This window comes from Manacus vitellinus, unplaced genomic scaffold, assembly GCF_001715985.3.
Source record: "Manacus vitellinus isolate BGI_N305 unplaced genomic scaffold, ASM171598v3 scaffold_2_pilon, whole genome shotgun sequence".
Classification (NCBI taxonomy): Eukaryota; Metazoa; Chordata; class Aves; order Passeriformes; family Pipridae; genus Manacus; species Manacus vitellinus.
In genome coordinates this window covers 31370637-31393176 of record NW_021940208.1, presented here as the reverse complement: position 1 = coordinate 31393176, position 22540 = coordinate 31370637, and the positions used below count along the sequence as shown (strand labels likewise).

The 22540-nt window shown below is 38.4% G+C and overlaps 1 protein-coding gene across 1 annotated transcript in view; it reads left to right on the top strand.

Moving 5' to 3' along the window:
- Positions 1-22540, top strand: part of KPNA3 (karyopherin subunit alpha 3) — a 78951-nt gene that overhangs the window by 39051 nt on the left and 17360 nt on the right. The window contains exons 2-6 of the mRNA XM_029960927.1: positions 9441-9485; positions 20127-20216; positions 20411-20440; positions 20523-20575; positions 20663-20758. Coding sequence (XP_029816787.1) covers positions 9441-9485; positions 20127-20216; positions 20411-20440; positions 20523-20575; positions 20663-20758 — 314 coding nt within the window. The remainder of the gene's footprint in view (positions 1-9440; positions 9486-20126; positions 20217-20410; positions 20441-20522; positions 20576-20662; positions 20759-22540) is intronic.

Sequence of the window (22540 nt, the reverse complement as noted above, 5' to 3'; positions counted from 1 at the left end):
GTGTGGAGATTAAACAAATGCAAAGAGGATATTGGGACCTCAAAGAATATGCTTACAAAAGAGCTAGTAAGAAATAAACACAACAATTGCTTTTCTGCCAAGATTTTTTGAAGCAGAAGAAGTGGACAATGTGGATGGGCACCTTTGTCTGCTTCCATAGGGCTTTCAGGCAAGTCAGCATCATGAGCAGTGATAATTGGAGGCTTGTGGCTTTCCATGTTGGCATGAGTCATTACTCACTAAGTAAAAGACTTACGGTAGATATCTCGCTCATCCAGTTTGCTGAGGCTAGCCAGGTTCAGATATTTGAATTATCTTGCCACAGATTGGTTAACAAAAAGCAGCTGGTCTTAATTTTAGGAGCCTTAAACTGAGGATTAAAAAAAATGAGTGTGGCAGCTCCAACTGCAAAAAAACTGTTTTTCCTTCAGTGGTCTTTATGAACCCTGAGGAACATGAGTCCCAGACAGATTATGGTATAAAATACAGTAGCATAAATACTGCACTCCACTTCTGATGTACCTAGTGCTGTGTTAAAGGTTACAAGCCAAAAGGAAACTTATTAAGTTTCTGCAGCACACAGAGAATCTCAATTAAGTTTTAAAACCTTCTGCAAAATAATAGTGTTTCCCTAAAAGAGGACTAAATACCTTTCAGGTCAAATAATAATCAAATGAAATAAAACTGTCTCGGAGTATCAGATCAGTGTACAGACACATTGTAAGTTTGTTTGACTGCTTTGGTAGATCTGTTGCTTGTACTGTGGAATCCATGCCCCCTGCCTGCATTTTTAACTGGGTCAGCATAATTTAATATGGAGCTGTGATAACAAAGCCAGAAGTGAAGTTGTTCTAACTGTGTAGTCTATACCACTGGAAAAAAAAAATCATGTTTTTTCTTAGAAGGACAATTTAGAGCTTATGGGAGTACTTGGTAATTAGCTAAGTCTCAAAATTGGGCATGGGGAAGAGGAATCTGCCTAGAACATACATTGGGAGGGCAAAGCTGGGTAATAATCCATGATGCTTGTAACTAAAGGGATAAGCCTAGCTGGAAGGGTTAATTTGGACTAAATATTTGGTTTAGTTTGGCATGGATGTAAAATCTTTTTGCATGCCCAAAAGAAATAGAGGGAATTGGTCTGCACAGTATCATTGTTTTTAATTCTTGCAATTGTGACTAGGTAGTTGCATTTAGACCATTGTGATGCTGTCCCAGAATTTCGATTAAGTAGTTCCAGAATTCTTCCTTTCTGTATTTAGATACAAGTAGAACAATATCATCAGTTTAAGCCTCAACTTTACACATACTAATTATATGCCTATGTAAATAAGGTATATTTAGCTTCTAATGTTAACTAAAGATAGGCAGCTGACAACCTTAATCGTCTCAGCAATTCTATACAAACAAGCATTTGAATTTTTTTTTCTGCCCAAAACCAGCCGAGCTCCTGAGGCTTCTGCATTTTCATGTGCATTGCAGTATTTCATGCTTGTTAAAAGGTGTCAGAGAAGGAATAAAGAAAAGAGGCTAATAAAGCAGTTTCTACAGAAGAATGGTATTTACTTCATCAATGCAAACACTACCTTTCATGTCTTGCACTTGCACCTATGTCATAAAGTATATAAACTATACTCTAGAGAGTATAGTTGCAATGCAAGTGGGAAGGCATTAGTTAAATCCAATCCAGCTGTTGGAACTGGGCCAGTCTTTTTTCTTTCAGTTAGGCAGGTGGAAGGAGTCTGGAATTGACTTGCAAATACTAAGCTCTTTGGGTACCCTGTATGTTTAATCAGGCTGCTTTACTATCCCAGCTATGTATTCAGAGTAGCTCTTTCCTCTAAGCATGTATCTTCTGATTTCCCAAGATCTGTTCCTGTAATGTTGAGAGGCAAGAGCAGAAATAAAGAACTTAAATGACCAGTTATCTTTTAATGAGATTTGTAGATGCAGAGAAATTAGAATCAGTCAGTGAATTTGTTCTTTCCTCTCCAGTTAATCGCTGAACATTCAAAGGAACTAAAGGCACATCTCACCCAAGTTCCTGAAAATATAGATTTTATGTCCACAGAGTAGCCAGAACTGACACTGGGCTGTGATGTTCGTCTTGTCAAGGTGAACTTGGCCTTCCCACTTCCTTGGGCTGGCTGGTAGCTGATGTGTGCTGGTTGGCCTGCAGGAGGGCAGAGGTGGCCAGCTAGCTGGCTGTGGGACAACTGACAGTATTGATATGCTGGCTGGATAAAAACATCTGTTTCTTGCCTCTCCATCTCTGGTGTTTTGTGGACTTGCTCCTGTTGTAATGGAAGTGGTGTGAACGTATTGATTAAAACATGACACTCATGAGGTATCCCACTTAATGTGGTGTCCAGTCAGGATGAGCACCATGCTGAGCTCCCTGTCTCACTGTTACAATGGTAGGTAGATTTTTCATCATTAAATGCTAGTTATGCTTTAGTCTTCCTTCTGACACAATTGGTATGGCTGAAAGTAGTTAAAATTATTAAAATTCATCAAATGCTGCAACAGCAAGTGATATTATTGTTTTCTGTGATGGGAATGTACATTATTAAACAACTTAATTTTTAATTTTGTTTAAGAAATCTTTAGTCCAACATACCAAGTGAAATGTAATGACTTGAGCTTTTCACTAGTTGTGTCATCCACACATTTAAATAGTTTTGGTTTTCTGATTTGTACTGTAACTGGGGATGAAGTAATCTTATCAAGTATCCAGAATATTTTGTCTCTGAAAGTGGTATACTTGAGGGACTTTGTGTTTATAATCAATTGAGATTGATTTTTAGATATGAAGTATAAATTTCAAGTTAACAGACTAGTTCTGATATTTCATTGTGAATGGGATTGAGCTTGCTTGGAGTAGTAACAGTATGTTAAATAATTCTTTCATAAATGGAAGACTGTTCTGATTGCTTTGTCTCAGGTGTGATTTTTGTCCTTTTGAGTTTTTTTTGTTTGTTTGTTTGTTTGTTTTTTCTTGTAGTCTTGTATAGCTTTAGTAGGGTTTGGGGTTGTATGTATTTGCTACAGAGGATTTTGGAAAATGTTGTCTTGTTCTCATGTACAGGTACAGCTGATTGGTTTGGGGCTTCCTTGAATTTTTTATTTTATTTTTTTTTTAGTTTGCAGAGGCTATATGGGTTGCCTCTTCAGGTAGTTGAATGTATTATGCAGTTAAACGTTTTTTATGTTAAACAAAGGATCGAGAAGCTTGTTAGATGTAATTATTTTCTTAGAATCTCAATGTTATTCAAAACTTTACAGTAAACATTTTAGTTTTTTGTTTGCCAGAAAGGTCTTTATGGTCCATCTTAAGGCATCAAGTGGCAGAGTTACAGCAGTGCTACTTGCTCTTTGACACAGTGAGCATCCTGTGCACCTCTGTGTATGGTTTCGTGGATGGTACTTGTGAAGTATGTGTGGGAGAGCGAGAGGGTCCCAAATGTTAAGTCACTGAAAAATAATTCTTTGAATGTGCTGGCAGTATGGGGTACTGTTATGCTGATAATTTAGAATTTCACAGGTCATTGCTTTTTTTACTTCAAGAGTTCTATATAGTTTTGTGTTCTGACATAAACCAAATATCAACTGAGAAATCGGGAAAACATTTTCCCTTCTCCACAGGTGGCTAAAACTGAACTTTGAGTTTCTTGTTAGCTTCTTGTTGAGAGAAAGATTCCAAAGCTGAAACACTGATCTGATGAGGATGGCTGTATTCTGTGTTGCTTCTGCCCACTGAGCGTGTCAAAGGCAGTTTTACAGGGACTGTGGCATTCTTTGATTAATTTTTTTTTCCCCCCAAGGTCTAGTGTCTCTTAAATCTCTTGTCTTATGTCAGCTTAGCATTTTGTGTTTTCAAACTATGACAGTATCACCATGAAACAAAGTTCCCTTTCAGCTCTTAACACAGCAATCCTAATATGTGCAGTAATTTTCTTCATTGACATATGAAATTAATTTCAGATTTGATACTTTGAGGGAACTAGAAATTATTTTTCCTTCAAGTGGAAGGTGTTAGGGAGAGATTCTCGTTATGTAGCTCTTTGTATCTGGTTTTGGAAGAATATTCAGAAATTCATGGTAGAAGTGAGAACACTAATTTGTCTAACAACATCTAGTAGATCTTATAGGTTTTCCTATGGTTTATTTTAAAAAATAACAAAATGCTGAGGAACTTGAACTTAAAAAAACTGTTCAACATCTATTTTTGACTTCTAACAAGACTTAGAGTACTTGGTGCATTACTGTGGTTGTGTCGCCTGTCAAACACACGGGTAAGTAATTGTTCTTTACAGATGGTGAACGGGGGGAGAAATCACTTGTTGCAAAAGCCTTATAAACTTAAGTCTGAGTTGTGTAACAATTGAGATGTAATGTTGTAGCACAGCTTGATAAGTGTTTTATGTTTGTTGTATGTTCTTGTTCCTTAATAGTACATGCTGACTGAGTAACATAATGGTAATAGTAATATGCTGTTACTCATTTTTACTATTTGCATTTTGTGTATGGTGCATTAATACCTTTGTGTTTAGGAGTGGCCTCACAGTTCAGATTCTTTAGCTTGTCATCATTTTTGTGATTTGTAGGATTTTGCCAATGCCATGTTTTCTCTTTCTGATATTTGGAATCTGTATTTTTTATTCAGTGAAACAGTTCAGTTTTGTCTTGGAGATTAGTGTTGAGATGTGCTGTTTCAGTGTTACATGAAGTTACTTGTTTGTGTACATTATGCTGAGAAGTGACTGTAGTCAGATGCTGTGGATGTCAAACCCTGTGTTAGATCCATTGGTAACCTCTTGCTAGGCTTCGGTGGTGTTGTATGTACAGACTTCAACAGATGATATCCTCCCAGCTTGAAAGCTGGTAATGAAATCATGGGGTTAAGTTGCAGAATAAGTTTGCCTCTTCTCTGTTTTATCTGACCTGTCCTAGCTGGGGAAAATGTTTAACCTTTCTACTACTGTATAAACCTTCTGTAAATGCCTATCAGCTCCCTACCTTCTGGGGCTTGCAGGTAGTATAAAAGTATGGTATTCTGCTTACAGCAGTAATGATTCTTTAAAGGGAGGCTGGCAGTGGTTCTTAAGACTGCTTCTTTTATATGCTGTTGAATTATAGTATGTGTACTTCTTCTGAGGCTGTAGGAAGGTGCTGATGACCTGCTGTATTTCTGAAATGGTTCATCTGAAACACAAGCTTGAAATACTTACCTTCTAAGAAATGCCAAATCAGGACAAAAAAATTAACTGAATCACTTAAGTCTGTTTTCTTGGGAATAAAATCTGGGCTTTGCCTGCCCCTCCTACCTACCCCCAACAAATAAGATTAGAAATTGTACCTATTGGTCTACAAGTTTTAAAATAAAGCTTCCAAAAGTCCAGCAAGAATATCAAGTATACTGTAATCAAATGAAGGTGAAGCATGTTTTTGGTCTGAAGGGTATGGTTTTTCAAGGCAAGGATGGCTAAATTGTGGACATTCAGAGTCCTGAATCACTGGCGTATCAGTTCCTGTGGAGAAAAAGGAGAAAATCAAGATGGGAAACAGTCTGAACAAATACCCATTAAGTAGTATGAATAAAAGTAAGTCAGGCCAATGTCAAGTGCATACATGTGGTTTTGATGTACAGTCTATAACTGCCACAATTGACAAGTACGAATGGAGTCCATGGTCTTAAATACATTGATACGCAATGGTCATCTCATACCTCAGGGACACGAAGTGTCGGATTAGAAGGAGTGTCAGCGTACATCTAGCGGAGAGCAGTGATCGTGATCCAGCCATGGCAACCAAGTTTAACTGCCAGAATGCACCCAAGGCTCTTAGGGAACTTCAGTTCCATATATATGTAGGAAGAACTCTAGCCCTAGCATTGTATCGCTGATTCTTGGACGATCCTGGTGACCCTGACAAACTGATTTTTTTAAGGATGATGTGCCAGCTGGAGCCTCTGTAAGACTGGGAGTCTTGGTTTAGTGGGGGACAGATAACACTCATCAGTTCTGTGGAGTTAAGGCTCAGGGATATCCCCGTTATCAATCTACTTGCTCTCTGAATGGAGAGGCAACTCTGGACTTACTGGTGAGTACTGCTTATTCTGCCTTTGAAAGGAGGAAGGTAAAAAGAAAATGTACCAGAGCTCCTTTAAAAGAGAAAACACAGTAAGTTTAAAAGGAAATACAAAAGAACAGCTAAAAGGATAAAACCTAGGTAGTTAAGAGTATAAAAGCACAGAAAATGTATAGTACTGGTCAACAAAATGCCTACAGAGGTGATAAGCTTTTTTGAAGAATCTTTCTAAAGAATAGTAGCTCTCTAGTTGAGCAAATGATGGGAGATTCTTGCACATTAAATGTAAAAACCATAATGGAGTAGTCAAATACTTTGAAGATCAGCTTGATAAAAACTTGTAAAAGGGTATTGAGACCGAATTGTTATAGGGTAGGATCAGTGGGGCTGAAGTAATGGAGGTATGAAACAAAGATAGTACCCTAATGGAAAAATCTGAGTGACTTATTTGCCTTTGGAAAGAAGCTTAAAGTCTTCCCAGTAGAGCCTTTATGGATGGATGATTCTGAGTAACTGTATTTAGTCAAAGTATCATTAGGGAAGGTTTTAGAGGAAACTGATGAAATGAGTAGTAATGCCTGGGACTGCACTGTGTTTGGTCTTTTTCCTAAACCAAAAATATTAAGCTGCTGAGCTGTTAAGCGCAGCATATAGTGTTTCTGAAATCTACCTTGCTTCCAGAAGAGTTGTAGGTGGTAAATGTTGTGGTTGTCCCCTAAAGAACTCCAGGTTTGGTCTGATTTATATTTGTGCTCAATATAAGTATTCTGGAGTATTTTCACATAGATAAATGAGTAAATTGTAATTAGGGAGCAAATCTAAAAGTAGATTGTGCCTTTCATCAGTTAAATCACTGAGAGTTCAGATTTGGCACATAAAATATTGGATTTTGGGCAGAAAAATTCTAATGGACGCTCAAGTTGACCGATTTGTCATGTGATGGGGTACTCCTTAAAAGTTAAGTAGGAATAAAAGATTAGATTTTTGGGGGAGGTGTGGCAGTGTTGCTAGTGAAAAGTTTGGTAAAGAACCTTGGTGTCTAGAACACAGAATGATCAAGAAAAGGAGATATTACAGCCTTGTCTAACTACATTTTTTTCGTTGAAATGCAGAGTCATGGAGTCATAGAATGGTTTGGGTTGGAAGGGACCTTAAAGACCATCTAGTTCCAACCCCTCCGCCACCTTCCATGAGACCAGGTTGCTCAAAGCCCCATCCAACTTGGCCTTAAACACAGGGCTGGAACATCCACAGCTTTTCTGGCAAACCTGTTCCAGTGCCTCACCACCATCACAGTAAAGAATTTCTCCTAGTATCTAATCTAAACCTGCCCTCTTTCAGTTTAAAGCCATCCGCCCTTGTCCTATCGCTCCATGCTGTGGTAGAAAGTCCCTCTCTAGCTGTCTTGTAGCTCCCTTTAGGTGCTGGAACGCTGCTGTCATGGGGCAGAAGTGTTGAAAAACTTTAGGCTGTATAGTACCCTTAAATTTGACACAGTTATTATGATTATTCAAATATTAACTTCTAATAGAACAACAAACTTGAATGACTGGTTTTCCTAGTTGCATCTGATGACTTTTTGGGTTCTTAATTTGTTCATGACCTACCTACCCAATGCCCTTCGATTCCCCAGCTATCCCCATGCTGAGTTTTTGCAGCAGGCTCAGATGGTCACAAGTATCAAATGGTTTACCAAAATAATGAGGGGGGGAAATAAGTGTAGTTCTGGTAGATGCTGCAATGCTAGTGTCCTCTTACTGTAATGAGGACTTTGTAGTAAGCAGTATAGTTCATGCTTGTAGATGTAAAAGGAGAATTGTGTCTGTGTTTACATGAGTGCACTGGTTAATCAAGCAGAAGACAAGCCTTCCTCTCAAGTCAAGCCAAGATAATGAATTTCAGCATGGAGAAGGAGACCTTGTTGCAACCTTCCAGTACCTTAAGGGGGCTTATAAAAAGGAGGGAGAGGGACTTTTCCTACAGGCAGATAGTGACAGGACAAGGGGCAATGGTTTTAAACTAAAAGAGGGTAGGTTTAAATTAGATGTTAGAAAGAAATTCTTTACTCAGAGGGTGGTGAGATACTGGAACAGGTTACCTGGAGAGGTTGTGGATGCCCCATCCCTGGAAGTATTCAAGGCTAGGTTGGATGGGGCTCTGAGCAACCCGACCAAGAGTGAGTGGCATCCCTGCTGATGGCAGGGGGGTTGGAACTGGATGATCTTTAAGGTCCCTTCCAACCCAAACCATTCTATAATTTCATGAAATGAGTACTGCTATGCAAACTGCTTGAGAACAGTGAAACTAAGATAATGCTTTAAGTACTGCAGCTATATCCTTTGTAGGTTCAGGGTGTGAAGTCTGCTCATTTCTTTTACCTGTGTTTGAGCTTTAGCATGTTTGGTATTTCCTTAGGTGGCTGATGGGAGTGCTGGTCTTTACTGTTTGTCTTCACTGGTACTTTTTTGCTCAGGGAGTTATTTGCCCTAACCCAAAAGGAACATGATAGCGACAGTGGAGGTCAGTAGCAAGGATAGGACATGGAAAGTGTTTTAAAAGGCTAATTTTAGCTAGTGTGGGTGATCTTTCTGGGCTGCCAGTGGTCATCTAGCCCTGATTTTCTCTGAATTGCATTCTGATGGTATATGTCTTTTCTGCTGATTGTTAAATGAACCCAGGGAGATTGCCTTCAGTACGCTAAAATTCTTTTTCAATCTTTTGATCTTTCTTAGCTAAGAGCTGTAGCAGCATTGTCAGGAATGCGTTCGAGTGCCCAGTATCTTTAAGGAGCTGAGGTGTTTACAGGCTTGTTTTCCTTTACAGTGTTTAGGCTATAGATCCTAAGTAGACTTAGTACCACTATACTACTTTGTTTCCTTTTGCCACAAACCTGATCTGTCTTGTTTGCATTGAGCTCAGTCAACTTCTGTCACTCATAGTTGATTTTGGCCAGATACTGGCATAGGTTATGTGTTTAGGTTGTGATCCTGTGTCTAACCTGGATTTACTGCTGCTTTTGGTCTGCACGTATAAACATCTGGAGAGTCATTCCAGTGAAACTCTGTCGGGAAGTCAATATTTTCTGCCTTAGGGATACTTATTGTGGTTTAGGACGAAGCTTTCTGTGAAGTGAATAATCTTAAGAAAAACCCCAAACAAACAACAAAAAATCCCCAACCCAAGCGAAACATCACAAAAAACAACTTCAGCATCTTCCTAGGAAAGAGTGACTTATAAATTATGCACAGTTTTCCATGTCTTTTGATGAATAACTGCACTTTTGACCTAGAAACAGCTGATTTCAAAACAGAATACTACTTTCTTGACAAATTGTTTTTTTTTATTTACAGACTATGAGAAGACACAGAAACGAAGTTACAATTGAATTGCGAAAGGTGAGTCTGCTTTCATTTTATCAACTGTATTACTTTGCTAATAGTACTCTGGTGTCTTAGGTAAATATTTTGCCAAAAAATATTTGGCCCTTTTAGTGCCAAACCTATATAGAAAAGTTGTAAATTTTTTGATTACTAACTGCAGATTCTAATTTAGTTTTCTTCTCCAATTCGTGAAGCTCAGTACAGCAGAACAGTACTGCTTTACTCCAGTGTATCGCTTGGAAACAATCCATATTCTGTTTCTGTACCAGTTCTCATATTATTAGAGTGGAGCTGTCAGCTGTTCAAATGTTTAAAATCTCCAAATAGGAAAAGGGAGAGTTTTAGCATTTAGAAAGTGAGATTTATCTTTTATTTTATTTTCTGGAAATTACTGCTTCCATGCTGTAGAGGAGTTAATTTTGGAGTCAGATTTTGGGCATATTGGGTAAATGCCAGCATAGGTGGGAAGATCATGTGTATGAGAACTGATCTAGTTTACTGCTCTGCCTAAACAGAGCATTTGTTACACCCTCTTCATTCATAACTCTTCCAACAGCCTTTCTAGACACCTTCATGGCTTGCTGCTGAAGGACCTTTTCACAAGCTAAAAGAAGGGTAAACTTCTATCTGCCTTTGGGTACCATCGGAGTATTTGAGGACTGATACTGGCCCCTCTAGCTTTATCCTGTTGAGACAACTTCAGTTCTTCATCCTTTTCTTCATCTGTTTCCTAGATTTGATTTGTTGCTGCTTCTCAGATCCAAATTGCCTGTATTTTTCTGGAAGGGTGGAAGTCTGAAAGCATGCAGGCTGCACCTGAGGTTTAAATGGAATAGCGAAAAACAATTCTTAATACAGTATTCCTCTTTTTATTGAGTATGTTGTTGACAGGCACACAGTCTGTGATCTCTTATATCTTTTGTACACTTCTTAGAGTACCACAAAGCAAACATAGTTGTTTGTTCTGTTTGCATAGTTAAAAAAATACAGATTTAATTTTTGTTTACGTGATTGATTCTTGTCTTCTGAATTGGATCTGCTTTTTTCAGACTTTCCTATTCTGTTCCCCACTGTGCTTCAAAGCCTCTCCAGCTTGGTATCACCCATGTTTTCTAATATTTTCGGTGATGACTTAATGGAAGTGTGTGGTTTGAATAGTCTAAATAAAGCCCAAACTCCATTTGGTCTCCCATTTGATACATATCTCCAGTTTGCCAGTTGAATAGTTGACAGTTTGAATGATGCTTGTTAGGAGTGCACACCCACCCAATTCCATAACTTTTATTTTCATTATTTGCAAACTGAGAGAGAAGACAAAATCATTGCTAAAATCAAAGTGGGGGGGTTGTAAATAGAAGTTATGTTGATAGAAATCAGCTTGACTTGTTTTTGAGAAGTTTTGTCTGCACTTAACGCCTGATTGTGTAGGAGCTATCAAAAAATCTTGTGCTAGTATTTTCCTGGGATCCTTTCTTTTTGTTTTTCAGGTCTTATAGAAAAACTTCTTTATCTTATTACAATAGAAAAAAATTACTATTTATAAGATTCATGCTGAGACTATAGGAATTAGTCAAAGAAATCTAATTTGACCCAGATAACTGGGAAATTATCAGTACTGGAAGTTTGTGCTGACATGTTAAAGGCCCTCTCTGTTCAGAACTAGTGTTAAACTTGCTGTATAACTGTGAAATCTATACTGGGAAGAGTCACTCATAGCACTTGGGCAGCCTATGCCTGTTAGCAAAACAATGCTGTAACAGAGGGCTTTGCTAATGCAGCATATCCTCATACATCTTGTTAAATTGAGATGCAATGAGAGCATTCCAGTACAATCTTTGGATTGTACTTTGGAGAGAGCTTTGCAGTGCAAAGTGAGAATTTTAATTTAATTCTCATAATTGGTTTTTGTAACAGGTCACAATTTCAGGCCATTTTATTACAGACACATGGTGAGAGCAAGTCGTACACTTAAGGCAAAGGATTGTTCTGTGTGGAAGGAATCCTCCATGTTCCCATAATATGCAAGTGAAAATGAGGAGGAGGAAGCCTATGAGCTGCTAGTGACTTCTCACTGAAAACTACACATGCAAAGATCAGTTACACATTTAGAGGAGAAGCCTGAGCACTGGATGTAGGTCAGACTGTAAATCAAGAGTGAACAGCAGCTGCAGCACTTTTAAATGCAGGAAGTGGTGTTCTTCTGGAGTGTTTGCTGAACATCTACTGTAGAGACCAGAAGAAATCTGCTTTAATAAGAAATTTAGCATGTGTCCAAGTTGTTGGTTTGCAGCAACTGAACTGGTGCTGGTGGGCAACTGGTTTGCTGTGGGAACTCTGTGGCAGGTGAGAGGCCATTGCTTCTCATATAGAATTGAGACTGAACTGTAAAGGGATATATTTTATTAAGTTCATTGCTTCAGTCTTATCTTTACAGCTTACACTGCTTCCTTAGCACGAGTATGCCAAATTCAGGACGTACATGTTGGCGTGACCTTAGTAATCCACCAGTACCTCTTCAAAACAAAGGGATATCTTCTCTTTATCCCGGCTGTCCAGATGCTGCATGTACACCTGCCTTTGAAGGAAATAGGCAAATTGAGTATATTCTTGATCTGTATGATTGAAGCACTACAAGTTTGTCTGTTGAATCAATGTGGATATAAATATTAAACAAATGAATCTGATGAAGTTGCTTACCATCTCTGTTTTGTAAGATGGAATAAATAAAAAAATCACAGCTTTGAACAGTAGTAAACAATGCATCAGTGTGAGGTGTTTATTCTCTTGGGATTACAGACATCAAAGTGCATTTGCAACCCATTCTGTGTTTCAAGAATATATTATCTCTATTCACTGTCTTCACACCACAGCTCTTATTAAGGAGGAAACTTTAATATTTTTTTTTCCTATTTTCTTTTCCCAATTACTTATTATTTGTTTAGGAATTGAATTAACAAAGCTATCTGACATAAAAGGGTAGCAGTAGTCTGGCAGATTTCAGGTTGAGGCATGGGTTGGCATCATGAGCCTGACAGATGACACTCCTGATGGTCAGGTGCCCTTTTAGTGTTTCCATATTGCCCTTGCATTCTGTGCATTTTGGGAATGGATCTACTACATTTCTAGAAAGATAGTCTTTGTCTCTGGCTATATTGTTTGTACAGCAATGGGCCTAAGAGCTTAAACAGTGGCCATCTCTTCTTTCCTGACAGACAAGATGACAATGTCAGTTTTGGTGATGGAAACTGTATCAGGAGTTAGAATTTTAACTCTGTGTAGTGTCTCGGTGAAGTCTAAAGAGTGTTTATCACTTAGTTTCATCATCACAGAAACCTGAAGGCTGCTCTGTTAGCAACAGGGACCCTGAAATTAATTGGCTTAGAATATTAGTTTCAGTCTGAAGGGGAGTAGGGTGGATGAGTAACTGTTAGGATTCACCTTAAGGTTCCGTGTCTAAATGAAGCCTGTAATTCCACTACTATGAGAGATCCTTTGTTTCTGAGTACTTGGCTCTCCCTGAGGATGAAGTTTGACTTGGGCCATTTGTGTACTTAAAGCCAGGTAGTCCTTAGACAGGTCATTGACTTAGATGCCACCCTTCAAAGGAAGCCTTAGCACTCCTGACCTCAGCAGAAACACAGGATACTGTCATGCTAACTAACTGGAATCTTAAGAACTTCCACGATCTCTGACAAGGTTTATTTTTGGCTTTCTTGGCAAACTCAGCTGCCTCTGAGAGCTCATGGACATGAGCTCATGAAGCTCTAATTGCCAATTAAATTTGGTGCGAGGCAAAGCAATTATTTGCTAAACAAGTGGTGGATTAAGGAGGTATGGGCATATGTGGTTTTTTTACCTCTTTCCCTGGCGTATTGTACTTGCTCCTTCTCTGATCTTTCTTAAATAAGATTGCATATGTCCATGATAGTTCCTAAATAAAGTAGTAAACCTTGAAGAAAGGAGTCTGTCTTCATGTTGCTGGGAGCACTAGAGTGGGAAAAACCTTTTTTTGATCCTCAGGAACTCTGAGAATGCAAAAGAAAAAAGTCCACATTTTCAGTTTCAGGATAGTGAGACTTGCATCAGTTACATATCTTTTCCAGTTCAATGTGTATGTATAGCTTTTCATTCATTGCAAATTAGATATTTTAGTCTACCAATTCAAACAAGAGCTATAATCACAAGGATACTGAAACACTATTAGTGTGGTCTTCTGGAAGCTTCCCTAACTGGTGTTAGTAGCACTAATTCTTGGAAAAGAACTTGCATTTACTCTGCCCTGACTGATTCATTAAAAAAAAATACCCTAAGAGGAAAATTACATTCCTAATGTATTCTTCTAAAGGCTTAGTTGAAAAGGGCTGTGAAGAAATTCTTTGGAGGCTTGCTTGAATCCATTTTGATAAGAACTTGGTTTTCCCTAACTTTAAGAGGCTTCAATCTTTTCAATCCATGCTTAGGGCTGTTGGGCCACACACTGGTGTGCACCTACTTCTTTTTAGTCAAACTACTCCTCTTCTGGGACAGATGTGCAATACCCAAACAAGAATGTTGTCATTGCTCTCTGTGGTCACAAAGGTGAGTTAGCATAACTCAAATGTAGAAAAGTTGTCTTTGTCTTCTAACTGTATATCTGTAGCTGTGCACTTTATCTGAAGAAGAGGCTCAGAATCTGACTGCCTTTGGATGCAGGTGACCTAGTTCATTAAGCAGTAGGATATAATTTTAATATCCATAGATAGTAAGATCATCAGATTGACCTATTCAGTCTTTTTACAGTTTTATGGTTTTTTTTTTAATCTCTCCAAGTGTTAATGAGTTCTGGGACAGTAAGTAGAGCCAACTAATGGTCCTTTCCCAACCATTAAATAAGTTCAATCTTTCCCCAGATTCATATCCAAGAGGTGTTACTAGAAATTCACTTAGGCTAGATAACCCACCTATGAAAACTTTCATTAAGAGGAGGATATTCAGTAGAGGTTTTCAGAGCATCCTTTTAACATGATGAGAGTGGAGTGGTAGGCTTTTTCTTTTTCTTCATGATAGGCTGTGGCAGGTACTCTCACCCTCCAAAACCAAAATTTGAGATTATGTCTAAGTGAAACCTACAAGTTCAGCTCAGCCTGTCACAGTGGTAGCTTAAGGGGGATGTCTGGACAACCTGAATCTACTTCCATCACTGGTGTGATCCCTTAGTCTTTTTTTGGATGTAATTGCAGAGGAAAGAGCTGCTTATTATCGTTTGTGAGTATAGCTAATGCTGGCTAGCATAAGGAACTCCAGTTCCTAATGTTGAGATGCTCTTGAAATTCTGGTTTTTGTCCTCAGACTTGAGTATCTTAACTTTCATGCCAAAAGAATTCCTACTGGCTGCTGAGTTCCTAAAGCTTTCTCTCACCTGAAAAAGCATTTTGTAATGGTGTTTGTTACCTGAAGGCAAAGATTTTCTTGTTTATTTCTTTTCCCTTTTGATCTTGAAGCCTCCCAACTGACTTGACACTCTCATAGAGCTTTCCCATGTGTCAAATGCTGAAAAGTGTGTGTTAATTCATATTTTACACCTTCCACAGTTCCATTAGAGTATCCTTTTGGCCATGTCCCATAGTACTAAGTGCAATGCAGCACAGAGCTTGTTGGACATACTCTCTGACCACGAGTTTCTTCTTCCATTAATCGTGTTTTTGAACATCTGAAATATGCTTGCATTGGTAAACTTTTTTTTTTCTTTAATCCTGTGACCATCTTCCAAGAAGATAAAATGGGTACCAGGATCTGCAGAATTGGCATATTTAGTGTTCGTGCAGTCTGACCATCCCACTGTCAGTGAAGCAAATGATGGGCATCTGTCGTTCAAGTGAGCAGAAAGTACACTCATCGTGTCATTACTGTTGTTTCTAAGAATTTGACATTTTTGGCTGGCATATATGTCCCCATATCTTTTGTTTGTATGGAAACCTTTGTAGGCTGCTGTAGTGGCATCTCTACCAGACTGTTGGCATGCTTATAACCAGCAGTCAGCTGCTCTTTATTAACTTTCACACTTACTGTACATGTTTCAGGCAGTGTTAAGGATCTTCCCTTTTGAAGGAGACCTGCTTAATTTTTTTGGTGACAAGGTCTTACCCTTCGTCAGGGATTTCAGTCTGATGCCTCTGCCTTTAAAAGGGCTGTTTCACCAGGCTTTGAACAAGACAGCCATATCCAGCTATGCTCATTTGTCTTCACTTTCACCATAGGAGCCTGCAGAAGAGGCTGGTGCTATGATTTAGGCAAAAACTTTTTGAGTTTGCCATAATATGACAAAATGCAAGCATTTTAAGGTCATGACAAGCTGCGAATCACCTTCTTTTACCTTATGAAAGGGAGTGATTTAGTCTATCAAATTACTGTATGCAGGAGTTTAGCTGTCCAGGGATTGGACACTTTTGCAAATGGACAGACCTGTTTCAGATAACCTTAAAGGCACTTTTTAGAAAGGGAAGGTTCCATGAACACCTTGACTTCATAAGAAGGGCTAATAAGAATAGAAGTGTTGAGTGTTTCTCAAAAGCCTCTCTGCTTCAGGCTGCTGTGGAAGCTCCTCAATATTTGTTCTTGACAGTTGTTTTTCAACCCAACCACCCTCAAACAGTGAGTAGCTACAGTAACATTCTTGCTTGTTCTCTCTTTCCTTGACTGAGGTAATTTTTTCTGGAGCCTTTTGCACAATATAACTGGCAGCCTGAAGATGTTCTTGCACTCAGAAGTTGTAGCAACAATGTGGGGTCAGTTACGTCCTATGAAGTTCTCCTCTCCCTTTAAGAGGGCATCTTGGCATTAGAATATATACATTTATTCATACTTATTTTGGTTACTATTAACATTAGGAAGCATTCTCTTAGGTATACTCATGTTACCAAAGGAATTAGTTGTGTATGCAGGCATAGAAGGCTTGCTGGAATGGGAGATAACTAGGCTCTGGGTTAGCTCAGCTTATATATTATGGCCATATTTAGCATGCAGCTATGAATGAGAGGCTTTGCATTCTTACTCAGTCTTACCATGCTAAGATTTCTAATTTATTTGATGCAGTTTTGCTCTTGTCAAGAAACCTTGATCCATAGTGGGATTTAAACCTAGATTATGTGTTTGATGGGCCAGAATTTGAAACATTGTTCCTTTGTTCCAGTCTTCACCATTGGTGGCCTCCCAGTGGGGTATCTCTATTCCTGAAAGCTGCAGAACAGTTAGTTGGAGCTCCATTTTATATCACCTCTCTGCATGCTGTTGCCATGAGGAGAAAAGTCCTTAAGTGTCTGTTCATCTGGGGACTCCAGGGACTCTCCTCCAGGTGAACAGCATTCTTGTGAGGAGTGCAGTTTGGAGATGGCTGGTGCATCGATGTACTCATAGACAATTGCTTGAAGGAGACAAGCCACTTACTGTTCTGTTACTGCTCCTCTGTACCTATGTGTTCATTTACAACTTGTCCTCCTTTCTTCTTTGCCCAAGTCCCTGAAAGATTTCTAGGGAGTCGTAAGAACGGTAAGAAAGTGTTCATCACCTATTCTGTGGCCATAGGAGAGAGAGTTTGTGCATGCCCCTCTAAATACTACTCAAGTAAACTATTTCAGCTAACAGTACTTGGAGAGAAATGTGCTCATTGTGACTAACCATGAAGTAGTCTTTCTGAAGTTCTTCGGGTGAAGTGGCATGGAATAATTCAGGGCTTTGGCCACTGGTGTGCTCTAGACTTACTGCCTCATGTTTGTGGAAGGTGATTTTCCAACTGTTTGGCTGCTGACGACCAAGCAGCTCATTCCTGCTGTTCTGTGAGGATGCTGTTCAGTTGCCCACAGTGGGATTCTTACTTTATTCCAACTGTATTCTCTGTGTTGTATTGGAGGGGGGAAGGTGTTGAACTAGATGATCTTTAAAGGTCCCTTCCAACCCCAACCATTCTGTTCTTCAGCACTGGTGAGGCTGCACCTTGAGTACTGTGTTCAGTTCTGGGCACCTCACTACAAGAAAGACATAAGTGTGCCGGAGCATGTCCAGAGAAGGGCAGTGGAGCTGGGGAAGAGTCTGGAGCACAAGTCTTATGAGGAGCGGTTTGAGGGAGCTGGGGATGTTTAGCCTGGAGAAAAGAAGGCTCAGGTGGGACCTTATTGCTCTTTACAACTACCTGAAAGGAGGTTGTAGTGAGATGGGGGTTAATCTCTAAAGTAAGTAAGGAGCAATAGGACAAGAGGAAATGACCTCAAGTTGCACCAGTGGAAGTTTAGATTGGATATTAGGAAAAATTTCTTCACTGAAAGGATTTCAGGAATTGGAACAGGCTGCCCAGGGAAGCGGCAAAATCGCCATCTCTGAAAGTGTTCAGTAAAGACATGGATAACAATGCTTAAACCAAACACATTTTAGAATAACCCTGCAATACTCCATCCCTGCGTTTTCTGAACATGAAATGTAGAAAATCCAGCCAAATATTTTAGAAGGAACAGAACCGGAAAACCCCCTTGTACTCCAGTAGTCTGCTACTAATGTCAAGGAAACTTTACCCTTCCCAGTAGATGATTTAAATGAAACATTTAACTTGCTTCAGCAAACAGTGGCAATAGTTCTGCACTAAAACACCAATTCCTTCAGGCTGCACCTTTTCTGAAAACAGTGAATGTCTGCTGGACCTCTGCCTGTCGCCTGCATAGCTAAACCTGTCTCCCTGTACATTCATGCCTGTGTGGACTTGCTCACCATCATGATCTATGATGTTATCTCTGGGTAGGAAGAGGACAGATGACTGAAGATATCAGGACCTTCTTCCAACTTCAATCCCTTCTCGCAGTGTTGGCTTGTTTTACCATGACAGCACAGCTGATTCCCTAGGAGAAGCCATTCATGTGAGGCAGGAAGGAACTGCTTCCTCTGCAGGTGGATGTGTACAGTAGCTGTGCATTAGGGAGAAAAGCTGACGTGATCGTGGAGAGGGACTCTGGAAACTGGGTCCAGTCCATGCCAAGTGTAGGCTATGGTTGAGACAAAAGTGGGAAAAGGAGTTGTACTTGAGCAAAGTCAGATTGGTGAGGGTTCAACGATGTTTGCTCTTTGCTTAAAAAGGCAGTGCCAGGTACCTGGTATGGGAAAATTAGGTTATAGGTCTTTACTGAATCTATCTGTCAATCTGTACCTGCCCGATGGAGTTTGTCTGTGTAACACTACTTTCTCAGCGTTCAACTGCCTGCTCATTTCCATCTTCCTTCTCTCCAGAATCACTTGTCAATAAAATACCTGCAGTGCTTCTTTGTATGGATGTGTTCCTTGTACAGCTGTTACTGTACAGCTCTGGAGAGGCTGCCACTGCCAGTCTAGGTGGTCTTGTGCACTCTGAGGATCTAGTTTCTATGCTTAGACTTGACAAAAATTAAACAATACTAAGTTCTGCAGGATGTTGTCTTCTGCATTAAAGGGTTATTCTGGTGCTTGGTTATTGTTTTAGCATTCTCTTGTCTGAAAAAAAAAATTTTGCTTGAGAACCTTTCAGACTGACACTGGAGAATTTGTTTTAAATTCTTTTTAAGATGTTTAAAAAGTAAGCAAGTCTCAGAAATTTTAGACCTGAGGCTGTTGGGGTTTTTTAACATAAAATAAAATATTGGGGAGCCTTCAACACATCATTCTGTTTAAAGGCTTTTTTTATACGCTACAAGGTGTGATATAATAAAATCTCTTTAGTCAGTAGTTTGGTTATCAGATAATTGGAGACTGAAAAGCCTGCCTTTCCTTGCTAGTATAATAGATTTCTTATTATAGCTGGGGATATATTCTTTCTTACAGCTGGTTGTTATTCTTTTTTTAACATTTTGCTTCATTAAAAAAAGAAATCTTCATGCGCTTATTAAAAAAAACAAAACTAACCGGAAAAGGGTGTTCAGATATACATGCTGTGTCATCATCTTCCATTGCCCCTTCTCTCTTTGTACGTCTGGACATATCAAATAAAAGATAAAGTCTAACATTTAGAAGAGACGGTTTCATACTTTTGGTATAATACTTTTAATACATTTTAAATTTGTAAAAAAGTGTAAACAATTGATGATTTGTTTTCTTTCTTTTTAAATTAGGGGTTTACGTCTTCAAATTTGTTAAATTAGAAATGTTAAATGGGTACTTTATCACTGAAAAGATAATTTTTTTCTTCTGTAATTCCTTAAAGTGGCTAAGACTGGAGGGTGTTTTGTGTGAGCAGGAAATACTGCAAGTGCCAGTGTACATGGAGGATGCTACTTTACACACAGGATGCAAATAGATGTGTCCAGGGAGCTTTCAAGCAGGTTTAGCTGAAAACTAATCTTACGCTGGAAAGGAATTTCTGTTGTGTGTGTCTAAATGTTAATGTCCTGCAGAGCTATGGATACTGTAAATGTCTGTTAGAAAAACTGATCCCTAAACCATAAGTTTTTATTAATTCAAATGTCATGGATTGTCATACGTCTGTCTATGGTTATCAAGCTGCCATATTCTTACAGCTGAAATACTGCGAATTCTATTTGCAGTTACAGGTGCCATTAAAAAAAGGCAATTTTATCTGTACTTACATGTTGAAAGGGTCCATTTTATACCACCACCCTGTACTAATAAGCATTAGAAGTGGCTTTATTTTCTGTTGTTCCTTTACAGAACAAAAGAGATGAACATCTTTTGAAAAAAAGAAATGTTCCTCAAGAAGAAAGTTTAGAAGATTCTGATGTTGATGCTGACTTCAAAGCAGTAAGTTCCTTGATTCTGGAATTATTTTAAAACTTTGGTGATAACTCCAAACAATGTATTCTGTTGTCTTGCAGTTATTTGAAAGCAAATTTATGAATAGATTCACTGTTAAAATGAATTTGATTGTATTAAATGTTTAAAAAGCCTATAATTTATCAGTAAAATTACTAAAACACATTTTTTTTCTTTTCAAGCAAAACGTAACACTAGAAGCTATACTGCAGGTATGTTACATTTAACTTTTTCTTTTAACTAGAAATGTGTGTTCTGTGCATTTTAGTTTTCACTGTTGGGTTTTTTTTTCAGAACGCCACAAGTGACAACCCAGTGATCCAACTGAGTGCTGTCCAAGCTGCAAGGTAAAAATAAATAGATAGAGAAACATGATTTCTACACATTTTTCATTATGAAAGTTACCTACTTTACTTTTACTCTTAATTTCACAGAAAACTCCTATCCAGTGACAGAAATCCACCTATTGATGACTTAATAAAATCTGGAATTTTACCAATTCTGGTAAAATGCCTAGAAAGGGATGATAAGTAAGTATTCTTTTAAAAATGTTTGCCTTTACTGGAAACTTACATCCAAAAAATATGTCATTATTTGAAATGAAACTGAGGATTCAGAGCACCATAAAATCTGACACAGTGGATCGCATTCCATGATGATACATCATAAGTTCTCCAGGGATATTTATTCTGCCACTGAAATGTCATTTTATTTTTTAGAGCATGTTTGAGCATATCCAGCTAATGGAGAAAACCTTACTGCATTTCTCATTGGTTTTGAATATTTCAGTCTTTTACTAACTGTTTTTAAGAAACCTGCCTCAGACTTGTTGTCTTGTTGTGTACATTTGTGTGAAGGCAGAGAACATGCCTGATTGTGAACAGGGGCCTTTCTTTTCCAGAATACACTCATTATTAGCTTAAGTTTCTAGTTTCTTTCCTTCTCACTGCAAGATGGGTTTTCCTTCTGGCTCTCTGTTGCTCTCTTATGTGATGGTACAACATGCTCTTTGCTGTGATTCTTTATTGGAAGATAAGAGCTTCAGTAAAGAAGGTAGAGAACACTGAGCATGTAGTTGCAAGAATTTAATGACATGTGAGAAAAATGTCATATTCCACAAAGCATGAGCCCCTTATTCGGATACATGGAGATTAACACAGTTGAGGTAAATATTTTAGCCTGTCTCTGGTCTCAGGCTGCCATAAATGTATTTATAATATTTTCATTTTAATGTATTTATAATATTTCCAATCTCAGTGTTATTTCTGCAACCGTAAGGGCTAGAGACTTCAAAAATGCAATTTGGTATTTTTGGTATATTTTGGTTACTGCAAAACCATGAAGCACGAGTAGCTTTTTTTCTAGCTTGTTTAACAAAACAGTTGCTTAGAAGGCAACTGGTGATAATGTTCAAATCAGGATAGCATTTTTAAAATGCCTATCTGCTCTAGAAGTAGATTCAGTAGGTTCAGTGCTCTGAAAATGCTTTGAATTTGAATTTTCTGCTAGTTTTTGCATGATTTACCTTTGTATATGTTTAATAAGTCTTTCAAAATTGAACTCAATGCTTTCTTTAGCAGTTTTTTTTAATTGTAATTGCTGTATAATATCTGTTAGAGTTAAACTCTGAAAAGACTTCAAATAACAAATCATTAAAGCTGTCGTTCATGTTATACTGAAACCTTACCACAAGAGGAAAAAAAAAAGGACCAGCCTAGAACTAGAATTTTAATGCATTTGATCCTAGAACATAAAGGTTTATGGGTAGCTGCTGACAGGTACGACTTGTTTTTACCTCCTATCTAATTATTTTCTAGTCCCATCCCCAATAAAACCTTAAAATGCTTTGGAAATTAATACACAAAGCAGGTGTAATAAGCAGGTACTATGACTATATGTAAAACATGATTGATAAAGACAGAAAAATCATGGAAACGAAAATCAGTCACTTAACAATAAGTATTCTCTGCTCCTTCTAAAGCCAGACTTGCTGTTATGCCGAAGACCATAAGCTGTAAACTTTCTCATAGCTTCCAGAACTCTTAACCTTTAGCATTTACTTGAACAACAGTTTTCATGCAACCTGTTCTAGTAAATTGCTGTTGGTATAGACAACAGTTGAGAGAGATCTTGGAAGAGATGTTACACCAGCTTTCATGATATTTGTAACTAATTTTACCTGCATTTAATAAGTAAGATTTAATACAGGTATGATGCTGTCTTTTAATACAGGTGCTAGATTTTTCTTCTGTCTGTGGTGGAGCAGAAAAATTTCAGTATCCCAGTATACCAACTTGCACTTGATCTAGGAT